General features: G+C 37.3%; 1 protein-coding gene across 14 annotated transcripts in view; it reads right to left on the reverse strand.

Moving 5' to 3' along the window:
* Lrrc7 (leucine rich repeat containing 7) overlaps positions 1-14,252 on the reverse strand; it is a 444,829-nt gene that overhangs the window by 49,651 nt on the left and 380,926 nt on the right. For 11 of the 14 annotated variants that reach the window (XM_021197138.2, XM_029537669.1, XM_029537671.1 and 8 more), the window contains one exon: positions 6,713-6,832. The exons of the other annotated variants lie outside the window; for them this stretch is intronic. In XM_021197138.2, coding sequence (XP_021052797.1) covers positions 6,713-6,832 — 120 coding nt within the window. The remainder of the gene's footprint in view (positions 1-6,712; positions 6,833-14,252) is intronic. 14 annotated transcript variants of the gene reach the window in all.

Here is a 14,252-nt window from a genome sequence, read left to right on the forward strand (position 1 = left end):
TGTGTGTGTGTGTGTGTGTGTGTGTGTGTACACCCCAGGAGCAGCAGTACAAAAGATATATAGAGGGTCACACTAAAAACATAATTAATAAATGAAAATGAAATTCTAAGAGATGTTCAAATAATTCACAGAAAACAGGAATAAAACCTTAGAAGCAACAAAATTCATAATCAAATGTAAAAGAAAAAATAAATGGAATAAAATTGATGCATTTTATTACTGTTTTGTATGTGTATGTGCGGTGAATGTGTATTTGTATCAATATGTTTGTGGGTGTGCACATGGGTATATGTGTACACGTGCATTTGAAAGCCAGAAGTTGACATTGAGAGTATTTCTCAGTTGCTCTCCATTTTGATTTTGAAACATTCTCTTACTGAACTTGAATTTTCTGATTGCGCATAGCTGATCAGCAAAATCCACGGATCTGCATCCACTTGCTATCTTAGCGCCAGGACTGCACACGTGTAAATGCTACTTCTAGCTTTTCACTTGTGTTCTGGGGATCTGAACTCTGGTCCTCAGACTTGTATGTGGCCAGACTTAATAAAATTGATCTATTTTTCTCAACCTCTCAGTTCTTACTTTAAATACAATGATGTATTTAAAGGCTAAATAGGTCTATGAAATGACATCGTGTAACTATTAATGAAAGGAAAAAAAATTGATTGTGTGAGACTGAAATAAAAAATATTTCAGAACAAAAACTTTGCTAGAGACAGATTGGAGTTTTATACTGTGAAAGGAGTTTAGTCCATCAAAAAGCTTACATATTCAGATAATGAAGGTGCAGATATGGCAAAGGAAAGTTATTGAACTACAGGAGAGCTAGATGATGGTAATATCTATTTCTAGATAACTGATAGAAAAACTGTACTGATAATTATCAAGAATATAAAAATACAGAGGAACCCAACACCACCCACCAACCACATATTGTTGTTATGTCTAGACTTCTCCCCAGTTTACTACAGGAATCTGTCTAGGCCATGACCTAAACTGAAAATCAACTCTCAACAAGTTGTCCGAAGTCACACCAAAGGTTGTCTCCAACAATAATTTACTTAAACTGTATGCAGTGGCAGAAGGATGGATGGATACTCCCCAAACACCACAAATAATATATTTCTATAAGAAGTCCAGACTCAAAAAAGCAGCCTAGGGCAAGTAAGACAGTGCATTGAAACAGCGTACTTGAAAATATGACATATTAGGGTCTGTGGGACACAGATAAACACAACTAGGAAGGAGAGTCACAACCCCAAATTCACCTGCTAGACAAAGACATGGATAGTCCCTTTCAGTGACAGCAGAGAAAATCAGTAAAGCAAAGAGCTTAAGACTCTGAGATGCTGGGCATAAGCAGAGACTTCCTGAGAATGACTCCAGTAGCTTAGGAAATAACACTAACAATTGATAAATGAGATTTAATGAAATGAAATGAAATGAAATGAAATGAATTCTATACAGCAAAGAAAACACTTAAATGAGTTAAGAGATAGGCTACAGAATGAGAAAAAATTTTTTCACCAGGTATATCTGATAGCATATCTAGAATACTTAAAATCTAAATAACAAGAAATCAACAATGTCAATGAAGAAACTAATGAAATGAGCTGACTGTTCTCAGAATATGAAATGGCCAATAAACAGATGAGGCTATTCACCTTCTCCACCCTCCAGGGAAGTGTAAATTAAAACTATATTGGTAATCCATCTAACTTGAGTCAGAATGACAACCATTAAGACTAACAATATGGGTTGGAGAGATGGCTCAGTGTTTAAGAGCATCACCTGCTTTTCCTGACATCCTAAGTTCAATTCCCAGCAATATCCACCCATACCTTTCCCAAGCCTCCTATCTTTCCCACAAGCCCATGGGACAAAACACAATTTTGTTTTCATTTTCATGCCATATATACATCCATGATTTCATGTGTCTGAATAAAATTTAGAAACCAAGACCAAGAGGCTTACAACACCCTATAATGAGTTCTGATGCCCTCTTTCAGCATGCAGGTGTTCATGCAGATAGAGTACCCATACATAAACAAGTAAATCTAAAAAAAAAAAGAATAACAATATATGCCAATGAGGATGTGGACAAAGGGATCCCATATATACCCTGGTGGGAATCCAAACTAGTTCAGCCACTGTGAAATCAGTATGGAGGTTTTAAAGAAAACTGAAATAGATCTGTCATATGACCCAGCTCTACTACTCTCGAGTGCTAACAAAGAATTCCAAGCATAGAGATTCTAGAACATCAAGACTTCTGGCAGCACTATTTACAGCAGTTGAGTTATGAAACCAAATCAGGTGTCCAATAACAGGAGAATGGGCAAAGAAAATGTATTTTATATACAAAGAGGATTCCTTTTTCAGCCACAAGGAACAAATGTATGCTTTTTGTAGGAATATTTTCTCCCACTTTTGGTTTCTAAATTTTATACAGATGCATGAAATCATGGATGTATATGTGACATGTAAATGAAAACAAAATTGCATAGGACCCATGGGCTTGTGGGAAAGAGAGGAGGCTTGAAGAAGACATGGGTGAGTATGCTCAAAGTGCATGTCCTCATTTAACCCATCATGAAGCACAATGAATATACATCAATGGGGAAAGTGGAGCACACTGTATGTCCAGACAACACTGGGTTCTAATTCCTTGTTTATTAGTCCATCTTGGGGAAGTCTCCATCTTGGGGAAGTCTCCACCTTGTGAAGCTGTGAAGATGACATGAGACTTTCTGTCAAGCACTTTATTGCAGTGCCTGATCTACACTGTACACATTCATGATTATGACAACTCTGTAAGAGCTAATGGTAAGAAGAATGTGTCTTCTGCTTAATTTGTATTTGATACCCCCACCTATCCTCACATTTGGGTGTTAGGGTAGTCTCTCAGAGCTCAGTGGTGTGTCTGCAGTGTGAGGGGTATTCACAGGTCTTGCTGATCTCTCAGGCTTTAGTTAGAGTCAGGTGACACAACACTCTGTCTCTAATGACACATGAAATACGAGGTAAGCCTTCTCCTTTGGTGCCCCATGCCACAGGGTGGCAGCTGGGTGATGTGAAGGCAATCATGTCTGTTTTATTGAATATCCACCAGTACACCATCCCATGACTAAACATCAACATACAAAATGCAGCAATGGAACTAGGGATAATAACGTCAGTCCATGAGAGTGGGATGCTGCAAAAGTCAGTATATGTTCATTTTAACCTATAGTGTTTCCTAATACCACTGTCACATATTTAGCAGTGATAAAAATGGCAAGTTATTTTTCCATCTTAATGATTTTAGAACCAATACATAATGAGGTTAGAGGGCTTATAACCACGAGACTAGAAATTGAATCTTCTCTTTGGCAATAACCCGTGATCCCCCAGTTACTGTGTTATCTTGGACTTCTAGCTATACAGTAAGTCATGGGCATTTTTGTGGTGTTGGGTTAGTTTTGTATTTTTGCTTCTAGATTTTTTTCAAAGCAAAGGCAACATGAATGGGAGTGATTATCTCAAATTTCTGAAGGAGCATAATAATTTGCTTTATGCATCACCTGTGCCAAAATTGATATATGAAATGTTTTAATCCAACACTCTTTCTATTGCTTTACTATGTGATGAGTTTATTCTCTACCTTGATTTGATAGCTAGCTAATAGGTAATTTTTGGGTTTGGACTTTTATTAAAGGGACAATTCAGAGTCAGTGGTGGACAAGAAAGGTCCTCTGACTTTGTGTCTACTGCATGTCCACACTGGCATGAGAAAATAAAGGGATGTGCTCTGCTAAGAATATTGACACATCATGTAGGAACCCACGACTGTTAAAGACCTGCTATTCACCCATCACTTCGTCTTTAGAACAACTTTTAAGATATATATATTCACAAGCTCCTATCCATGTTACTTTTGTGGATAATTGTAATTACATACTAGAAAGAGTAAGCTTTAAAAATTTTTACACAATACAGTTAACATTAAAAGCAATTGGTAGAACTATATCATCCTGGTCTTTTGGGTTATCAAAACAAATATTTGAAATGGATCAGTAGTAAGGAAAATTAAAAAACTATCTTCCTGACTTGCTATTATCATGGCACTACCTCTGTAGAGTCTTATTTTTATAGAATTTGGGGCTTTATTTAATTCTTGTTTAGCAAGCAGATCAATCCCTTTCCCCTTCCTTTCCTTCTCTCCCATCTCTGTCTAGTATAATCTTATTTCTCTTCTCTAGCACCTCTCCATCTCATGTTAATTACATAGTAATAAGAAATAGTAAACCCAAGTAGCATGTTCTTTTAAAGATGTTTATTTAATTATTGTAATATCTATGGGCATGTGTGTCTCTATGTGGGCTTGTGCATGTATGTGCAGGGGCCCATAGGGGGCCAGAGGTATAGATCTTCCTGGAGTTAGAGTTACAGGCAGTTGCTGGGAACCAAACTCAGATCCTCTATAGGAACAATACATGCTCTTAACTGCTGACTCATCTCTCTAGCACTAACATATTCTTTCTTATTTCCATAGCATGGAAAGCAATTTGCTGGGTTGATTTCCTAGAAACTATAATGTAATTCACTCTTCTAAAAGAGTTCATTTAATTTTCCTCAGTCCCAGTTTGCTTACTGAATACAGTCCCAGTTTTTCTTTTTCCCCACAAGGTACTCCTGGCTCTACATGTCACACTTTTAATGCATCCAATCCCTCTTCTCTACATACTATGTTTCCATCTTTTCTCCTCTGAACAGCAAGAGAAGCTTCTTGACTTGTTCTTTGGTTCTAAGCTCTCTCCTTTGCAGTGTGTTCTCTGAAAACTGGTTAGAGAGAACTGTTTGAGTAAACATTGGATCATGCCATTTCCCTTTGAAAATACTTCCATTTCCTATAGGATACAGCCCATATGATTTGACTTCCAGTTATTTTCTGCTTATTTGGACACTATGCCCTGTCCTTAGGACCCTTTAATTTCTTCCCAAATGGTGTCCTTTCTTGGAATTGTCACAGTCTGCCTTCTTTCACAGCACAGATCACATTGTACTGCCCAAGTACATGCATGGTATCTGCACCAGAGATTCTGGAAAAAAATGTATATCTTTAAGACTGACTGAATTCATCAGAGGCAAAATCCCCAACGTTACACTTTAAGTAAATTATGAGTGTAGTTCCAATGTGATGTCAATATACCCTCAACATTCTAGTATAAGAACCACGGCTAGCAGAAGGGTCTCGCCCAGTGTTCTCCCTAGAAGTATGTAGAACTCTAAATACAGTGCTTATCATGTCCTTATAAAAATAGTTTTCTTTCTCATGTCTTAGGCCAGAGACGCTCAGTTTTAGTCCTGCTCGGTATATCTCTGGCTGATTTTAGGGCTTATAACCACAATCATAACCAAATTTACTAATTATTTAGTTCTGTGAAATATTCCTTTGTGAAGACAGCAGAATTTACACACTTTCTTGCTGACAGACAATTGAGTCTACCCAGTTTTTTTTTGTTTGTTTGTTTGTTTTGGTAAATGTCCTGTGACCTTGAATGACACTGAAAGTTTAGTTTAATGATTTTAGACACTTCAGAGATGGTCTGTGCTTACTCAACTACACTGTGTCGTACGTCCCCACAGTCGTCATGCCCTGTGTTCTTACAGGCATATGAAGAGTTTTGTGTGTCCCATTACTTTCCACTTATCCTGTGTAGCAGATGAGAAATGGATGGTGCCCATTTCCTTGATTGCTAAGAATGTTTGGTTTTGTAATGTTACTGATTTAGCCTCTCAGGACAGCTGTGTTTTACTAATTTAAAAATTAGGTCAGTGTCTCTTATATTGTTTTGTAAGAAGTTAAAATCACAGTGAGGGGGCTCAGACCCCCCACTTGCTCACATGTTGCTGCTCTCCTTTCCTTTGCTATGGTGAGCTATCATGTCTGACCCACTCACTACACCCATTTGGTTAAAAGATTCTTGAGGTTTGTATTCATCTTTCCTTCTCTACCACCATGCAGGCACTTAGCAAGTAGTATGTGTACCATTGCTCAGTGAGTGCTTGCTAGGCAAAACTTTAAACAATTTTTATTGTATTTATTTACAGATCAATTTATATGTGTACCTGTGTGTGGCCATATGTGTGTCACAAAGCATATGCTCTTGGTCAAAGTACTTGTTCCCTTTCTCAGACATACAGTGTACTTGTAGGAATTGGTTCTTCTCTATTATGTGGGCCTGGGGGATCAAATTCAGGTAGTCAGGCTTGAAGGGAAGCACCTTTATATGCTGAGGCATCTTGTTGACCCACTTAACAACTTTAGATGTGGCAAATCAACCTTTTATGGTAAAAAAAAGTTTATTTAGTTTATTTAGTTCTATGGAAGTTGGTTATGTGCACTGTTGAAGCTAAGGCTAGATGAAGTATATGCAACATATCTTTCTGGCCTTGCACTTCAAAGCACACCTTAAGGCACACCCAGAAATGGTAAATCTGGCAGAGGGGCATGCTACTTACATACAGCTATTGCTAACTGAGCATCAGGCTGTGTTTATTTCCATTCTCTTCAATGCATTGACAGTTGACCAGAAGCCCTTGAATGCCAGGATATTTAGCCTGAATTTACCATGAGGTTAGAAATGATGTTAAGACACAAGATATGGACTACAAATTACGATGGATGTGTGGGGTTCATGGTTTGTGTCAACTTGAAATTGATTACCTTTTTAGTAATGGTGTCCGGAGGTACATCCCGCCTCCCAAGTGGGTAAGGATTCCATTGGCCACTAGGAGAGACATCTTCTTGTCCATTGTCTAAAATGTTGCTTTGCTGGGACGGGGTCTATTGCGAAAATGGTATGGCATTCTTTAGTGATGTTTACGATAGTTTTCTGAAAAGAGTCCCTAACAATTATGGTAAAATTAATTTTGTTTGATTATATAAAACATATATCCTAACTGGAAACACTATTATATGCTATTTACTGAGTAACTGACAACTATTTTGGAAGCAATGAGAAATATGATTAAAGTAACCGTCTCAGAGTTATTTACTGAATTTTAAAGTTTAGATTCTCTATAATACCTGAATAAAGATAATCAGAATGAAATTAATTAATGCTTTAAAAACACCCATAACATTTTAAATCTTTCTTAGTTTGATTCTTTAGTTTGATCTTACCATTTACAATATAAATTGAAACCATGAAATTCATAGACTGGAATGTTCAATATTCCAAGCCATAGCTTAACTTGAATTTTTGGACTTTGATGTGATTTTTTAAGGATGCATTTTCCAATAATCCTTGGCAGGATCAGTACCGGCAGATGAAGATGCTTGGCACTGTGCATTATCAACAGACAGCTGCTAGAGTCACGACCAAGTAAGCCATTACTATTCTGATTACTAAATTCATTTATGCATCACTTATATATTAAATTTAAATTAATAATTTTTTTAAAAAAATATTTGTTAATGTGGTCTTTTAGCAAATAGGAATATCCTGTCTTTATTAATATTGATCTTCAATATTTTGAGATGATCCATACTCTGTCTAGATTAACATTAAGCAATCATATACCATTAGAAAGGGGAGACCTGTAGCTTCTACTGGAGAGATAACTGGTGGAATATATAGTGTGGGGCATGTAGAAAAATTCTCTTCCCCTCTAACCTCCAGGATGCATGAGTTCTGCTTGTCTTACTGGGGATCCGTGTGAGTCCTTTGCTGCCCACACCAGTCCTTGCCCACGTTCTGAAGAATCCATGTCAGCAAAGCCTGACCAGTGCTTGGTGGCACTATGTGTGAGGTGGGTCCTTCAGTCTTGGTGAGCTGGGCCGCTGTCTTCATAACCGTCATAGACAGCTGCTTGTCAGGCCTCGTGTGGCTACACTGTGTAGTCCTACCACTATAAAAAGCAACCCCATAACCCCCTTATTTGTATTCTGACCACATGTATGTTTTAAAAGAACTTTTGGAAAATACAGTAAAATTAACAGGGATCACAGTACGACTGTCTCATTGTCCCTGTAATGGACATAATAAAAAGGACATAACTCAAAATTCGCCTTTTACTTTGACCATGTAAATTCTGTTTCTAAAAGCCCATCAGAACTAAAAAAAAGAAAAACCCAGAAGAAAAGGTTTTGAATGTAAACTCTCATGTTAAGAGGGAATTTTTGTTTAAAAAAATCAAACGAAGAGTCACACATATGAAAGACATGTTTTTGAAAGCAGTGAGATAGTTATCTGACATACGTTTGAAATTGATTTCTATTTTTTACTATTTCTAGACCAATATGTTTACATGTGCCCACATACAACTTTTCTAGACATTAAAATATGGCAAATCAGAATACAAATATTAAGTAGCTGAAAGGTATTCATTCATACACTCAAGAACCACTGATTAGTACTTTTCTATTGCACTTTCAGTATCTGTGTCTCTTTGGCTCGGGTCCTTTCCCCTGAGGGATGACACAACCTGTCATCTGGCTGTCTCTGTGTCAGACATATTCTTGAGAGGTGGCAGAACTCAACACAGGGTTCCTTTTCCTGCTCAAGTACCTCTTATTTTTATATGTATTTCCTCATATGCATTTTTTACGTTCCCAGGAATGAATAGTCCTATTTCGAATAGTCACTGAGAGCAATTAAAATTGGCACAATTCTTCTTGGCCTAATACAAAGGCACAGCTTCATTCTATCAAAAACTTGACATCATGACCCAGGTTCTTCATAAGTTTATAAATTAATTTGTCTCTTTTTAAAAATTAGAGTTAACTGTCACACTAATTCTTTCATATTACAGGGACAAAGGGACAGAAACACACAGGACTATTAAAGAGATTCTTTTTCACTACACAGTAAAATCAGTGGACCTTTCTGAAAGCATTTTCCTTATTTCAGGAATGAGCTGCGACTCAATTTTTCTGAAGTGAGGCACTAAAGCCTGAAGAAACAGAAAAGTCATGGAAACAACTTATTGATGTCGGGTGGTAAGAGAAGATGACTGAAAAGTGAAATATTTAGTGTGCTCTCAGTGTTTCTCAAAGGATAAATGCTATAAATAAACTTGTCATCTAGCTGTTAAAAGTTCTCCAGAAGATAAAGAAACATACAGTGCACAGGACCTTAGCTGCTGGATTCTGCTAGTTTGTTTATTGGAATAACAGAGGGAATGGCCAGAGTGATTTAGTGAAAAAACAAACATTTTGATAAGGACTATAGCTTAGGAAAACTGACTCCAAAATCTGCTATGCTATTGGTAGACTTAGTGTAGAGGATTCTGAGAACCAGGAGTGATGGTGTCTAGTGAAAGAAGTAATTTCTAATCTGGTTGAGCCTTCAATGTGCATCTGTGAGTATATTTGTACATGCATTTGTGTACATGGATATACACAAATGGATGAATATTTATGTATGTATATACACACATACATAAACAGCATTAGCATGAGTAAATGAGCATAGCTGAGCCAGTAGCCTTGTTTATCTGGTAATTAATGGTGTAAAGGATGATTGTGAAATTATATGTATTGACATCTTATGAATGATATTAGATTTTGACACTTTGCCAAGTTCTTGTGACATCTTTGATGACTTCAAGGTTCTATTTTGTTAGGCAATTTGTATATGGTTTGCAAAGCACATTTCCATAGATCTAGGAAGATATTAAAGGCAGTTAGTCCCAAGAAGCATGGTGGCACATGCCTATAATTTCAGCATTTAAGAGGGAGACTGAAGCTGGAGAATCATAAGTTTGAGGCCAGGGTGGGCTATTTACTGAGATCTTCAACAAAAAATAAAACAAAAAACAAAACAAACAAATGCCCAAACTGGAGCAAACATCCAAGTCAATAAATAGAAACTAACAACAAAAACAAAAACAGGAAAAGTTAGAAAAATAATCTGTCCAGAGTATTTTTAGTGAAATTATTTCTGTATTCCAGCAAACTTTTGAGAAGAGATAGTTATGATAAAGGCAAATATATTGTGAGGGAGAATATCTGTGGTAATGGTTTTAAAAGACTATGTTAGCCTGTAACAGAGAAAAGGCAGCATCCACGCTGATACCTGATACTAACATTATTTACTCATTTTAGCCTCTGTGAGGAATTGTGTGCACTTGTAGGCTGGTGCCTTTTTTCATAACTATAATGGTAGATGGCTCTTTCTGGAGGGATAAAGAGCCATTAATAAACATAACAGAATTGATAGAAGTTACAGGTGAAGCTGGATAAGGTATAGCATAGATTTTGCTTTGCTTTAATCAGGAAAAATTAGCATTTAATAAGTGACTCTTGGTTTTAGAGTAAATAAATGGACAGTAGTGATGGAGCCATCCTGTCCTGAGTCATCTGCATAGGTCCAGTGAGAAAGGACACCAGAAGTTAAAAATAGTCAGGGCGAACATTGCTATCTAAATTTCTATAACCCAGGAGTTTCTTAGACAACAATAAACTGATTTAGTAACTAATAAAACAGACGCTGAGGATACATATGTATATGTATATGTATATGTATATGTATATGTATATGTATATGTATATGTATATGTATATGTATATGTATATGTATATGTATATGTATATNTATATATATATATATGTATGTATATATATATATGACTTCGGCCTTCATTCTATAAAATTATAATTTATATTACTGCTCGAGACTATAAACAATAAGCAAAAGATTGTAAGGTTTCTAAGGTGTCATTATGGTAATAAACTCTAAAAGAAGAAGAGGTGGCAAATGTAACTCTAGCTCTGTGGAAACTACTGTACTTATTTTGGAAGCCATGCCCTGGGCTGGCATTAGCAAAGGCTAGTGTTTCTTCACCAGTTCTGATGTTTTTGGTGGTATAGTTGTCAGCAGGGTTAACATGTGAGCCTTGGAGTCTGTAATAGTCATGTCACCAAGCACATTCTGGGGAGTCCGAATAGTCAGGAAGTGCAGGTAGATCTGGTGAAGTACAGGGTGAACACCAACTTTCACTTAGATCATATAACCTGAGACATTTCTCCAGTAGCCTTCAGAATCACATGTCATTGGGTCAGTTAAGTTACTCCATCTATTTCCCTTTTTAATTTTTTTCCTATCCCATATCATCACCTTTCATGGTTGTTTGGATAAGGTGTATGAAGGAACTGTATTGACTACTGAAGAGTCATGAATGAAAATGTCAGGAGTTACAAATTTTGAAAAGGCTTCACCTTGGGTAGAAAGGGTATACTCTAGGTACCAGGCAGAGTTAGATTTAAGTTCTTCCTATTACTATGCTGGATACAAGGGGCATGACAGTAAAGCACATGATATGTTTGTGTGACTTGTGATCTCCAGTCTCCAGTCTGTCTCATAACCTCCTCAGTATCTCCACTTAGGTTTATGAGTTGCAAGAAAAACCTTCCTTAAAGTACCTTGTGGTACCAGACAGAGTGGGTTCTCAGTGTTTCTCAGCTTTTGTTTTTTCCCAATGGAAATATTTATCATTCTATCATTAATATAGGCAATAAAAGTAGCATTTGAACTGACATTCCCTTATAATGTTATCCTTTTCCAGTAACAAAACATTTCAAGACAATAGCTGAGCTCATTACAGTAGAACACATCCAGAAAAAGCACATGAACCATTAAAAACATCATAGAAAGTTGACTCAATTGCTTTTTGGAAAGGCAGCAAATAAATGATGACCGAATGAGTGAATGAATGAACAAATAAATAGGAAATATAGGAAATATCAGTATCCTATAATTTAAGTCTGACTTGCATGTTAACATTCTAGTTCATAAGCACTCTTAAAATTTCAAGTTCAGCAGAAACGTCAGCAAATTAATGAATAATCTTAACTCTTTATATTAATTTTGTTATATCTGGTAGCATTTTCAAAAGTATCTTAAAGAATTTCATGAAATTATCACTTGTTGTTTATTAATAGAAGGACCATAGTTAGCTGTTAATCCAAGAAAACTGTATGCTTGACTGGACATGTAATAAGTAGAGATGAGATAGGAACATTCAAAATATTCAAGAAGGTCAGCATATCTTCCCTCCCCGTGCCCTTGATCAGCATACCTTCCTCCAATGCCCATGACCAACATGTCTTCCCTCCCCGTGCCCTTGGTCAGCGTACCTTCCTCCAATGCCCATGACCAACATGTCTTCCCTCCCCATGCCCTTGATCCGCATACCTTCCTCCAATGCCCATGACCAACATGTCTTCCCTCCCTGTGCCCTTGGACATATGCTGTTCAAGCACTGCCAGGTGCCAGGGCTCTTCATTACAAACAACTGTGTCATTTAATTAGCTTATCATGAATTTGCTTAAGGACAGCATCAGTGCTTTGGAGGGAATTAGAATACCCCCTTCCTTCTGATGCAAGAAGCCAAGTTTGGGAGGCAGAGAGGATGGCCACATGGTGTGATTTCAGCCCCAAGTGTCCCAAGGGCACCACTCCCACAAATGTGCTCTTCTCATCCCATTCCACTACTTAGGAAGCACCATGCTTTTTTTTTTTTTTTTTTTTTTTTTATGGGACTTAGGGATTTGAACTCAGGTTATTGTCTTATTAAAAAACATGTTTTTTTTTTTTTTTTTTTTTTTCTAGATGCCTGAGAGTAATTTTCTGCCCAAAGGAAAACAGATGTTGAATATGCTCTTGTTTAGCAAGGACTGAGAAGAACATGCCATATCATGAAAACGGTTAGCCATGGCTCCTCATGCGGTTGGCCAGAAACTGCACATGGACGGACTGAAGGGGTAAAGTAGATGTAGACAAACCCTGCACATTTTCTCTCATTTTCTTAATATATGTGCATATATATTTGTGCATGTGTATGAGATCATGAGAGAGCATGAGGAAATCTTAAGGGGGTGGAGCAAACAGAAAGCAGTCATAATAGAGCCCATGTGACAAGGAAGCAGAAGGGGGCTCTAGGGTAGGAAGGAGGACAGTGAGGAAGGAAGAGAGGAGGACAGGACAGAGTGTAGTGCAGTTGAAAGTGCCATAGTAACACCAATTTCCTTGTATGCTAATTTAAAAGTATATAAAAATAGATTAGCTCTCTTGTTTGGCAGAAAACCTCCCCAAATTTGCAAATCCAAGCTCCTCAGAGGAGATGAATCTGGCAGAATAGACAGAAGCTTAGGGTGTAACCTATGGAGTGGGACACAGGCTGAACTGCCACAGCTACACCTTTCGCTATGTTCTGAATTCTTGTGCATAAATGTTTTCAAACTCATTATACCACTCATTATAGTAGTGTATGTTTTTCATAGACCTTAACTGGTAATTCTAGAATGGCTTTTTTATTCTTCTTCCTTCTCCTTTCTTTCCTCTTCCTCCTCCATGTAGGAAATAATATATTGATAGTAATTTACTTTGAAGTCTTTCATTTTTTAATTGCTGGGTTGCAATTTATTGTGCTTTCCAGAGGGACTTCCCTTCCAAAGGGAACTCCATTTTGTATAAGTCCTATTTGTGCTTGAGAGAGGATAGCTGAGGTCCTCAAATACAGTTCTGCATTATTGCTGTTAATGAAGTGTGTAACTCCAGGGCCACCACATCACAATGCTAACAGAACAGGGCAGCTTCCTCTAACTCATGTCTGGAGAATAGCTGAGATATGAAAGACACATTTAAGTACACTGCTGCTGTTCAGTTACTGCATGAGTCCAGATCACAGTATAGCTCAAAGCGAAATTAGGACCCAAATGAGTCAAAATAGGCTTGTTGCTATCAGATATTTTCAGAGGGTTCTAGCAGTGGCTTTCTTCATACCAAGATTCCTCTAATCTGCTTGTAAATTTCTTGAAATTTTATTATTTAGTTTCAACGTCTGATTTGCATTACTTCATAAGTCCTCTTATGGAGGGGGCTACAGTTGTTAGAGCTCATTCATACTTGAATGTGGATAGGATAAGAATGTTGGTTTTGGGTGGAAAAAGGATGAAGGCTTTGGATATATGAGAGGTATCAAGAAAATGGCTGATGACATGCTAGAGTCAACTTGTGCTGGCTCAAGTAAATTAACTGCACATAAGCCCAGTTCTAAGTTTAGGGACTGCTAGCTGGGTCATGGGGATGGTTATGATAAGAAATATTGCTGACCTCAGGAAAAACCAGCAGAGAACATTATCAAACACCGCTGGTCATCCCCTAGAGACTGAGAAAAAAATCCAGTTTAGTTAGACTTTGATTGCTCTCTCTCTCTCTCTCTCTCTCTCTCTCTCTCTCTCTCTCTCTCTCTCTCTCTCT

This window comes from Mus pahari, chromosome 4 (assembly GCF_900095145.1).
Source record: "Mus pahari chromosome 4, PAHARI_EIJ_v1.1, whole genome shotgun sequence".
Lineage (NCBI taxonomy): Eukaryota > Metazoa > Chordata > Mammalia > Rodentia > Muridae > Mus > Mus pahari.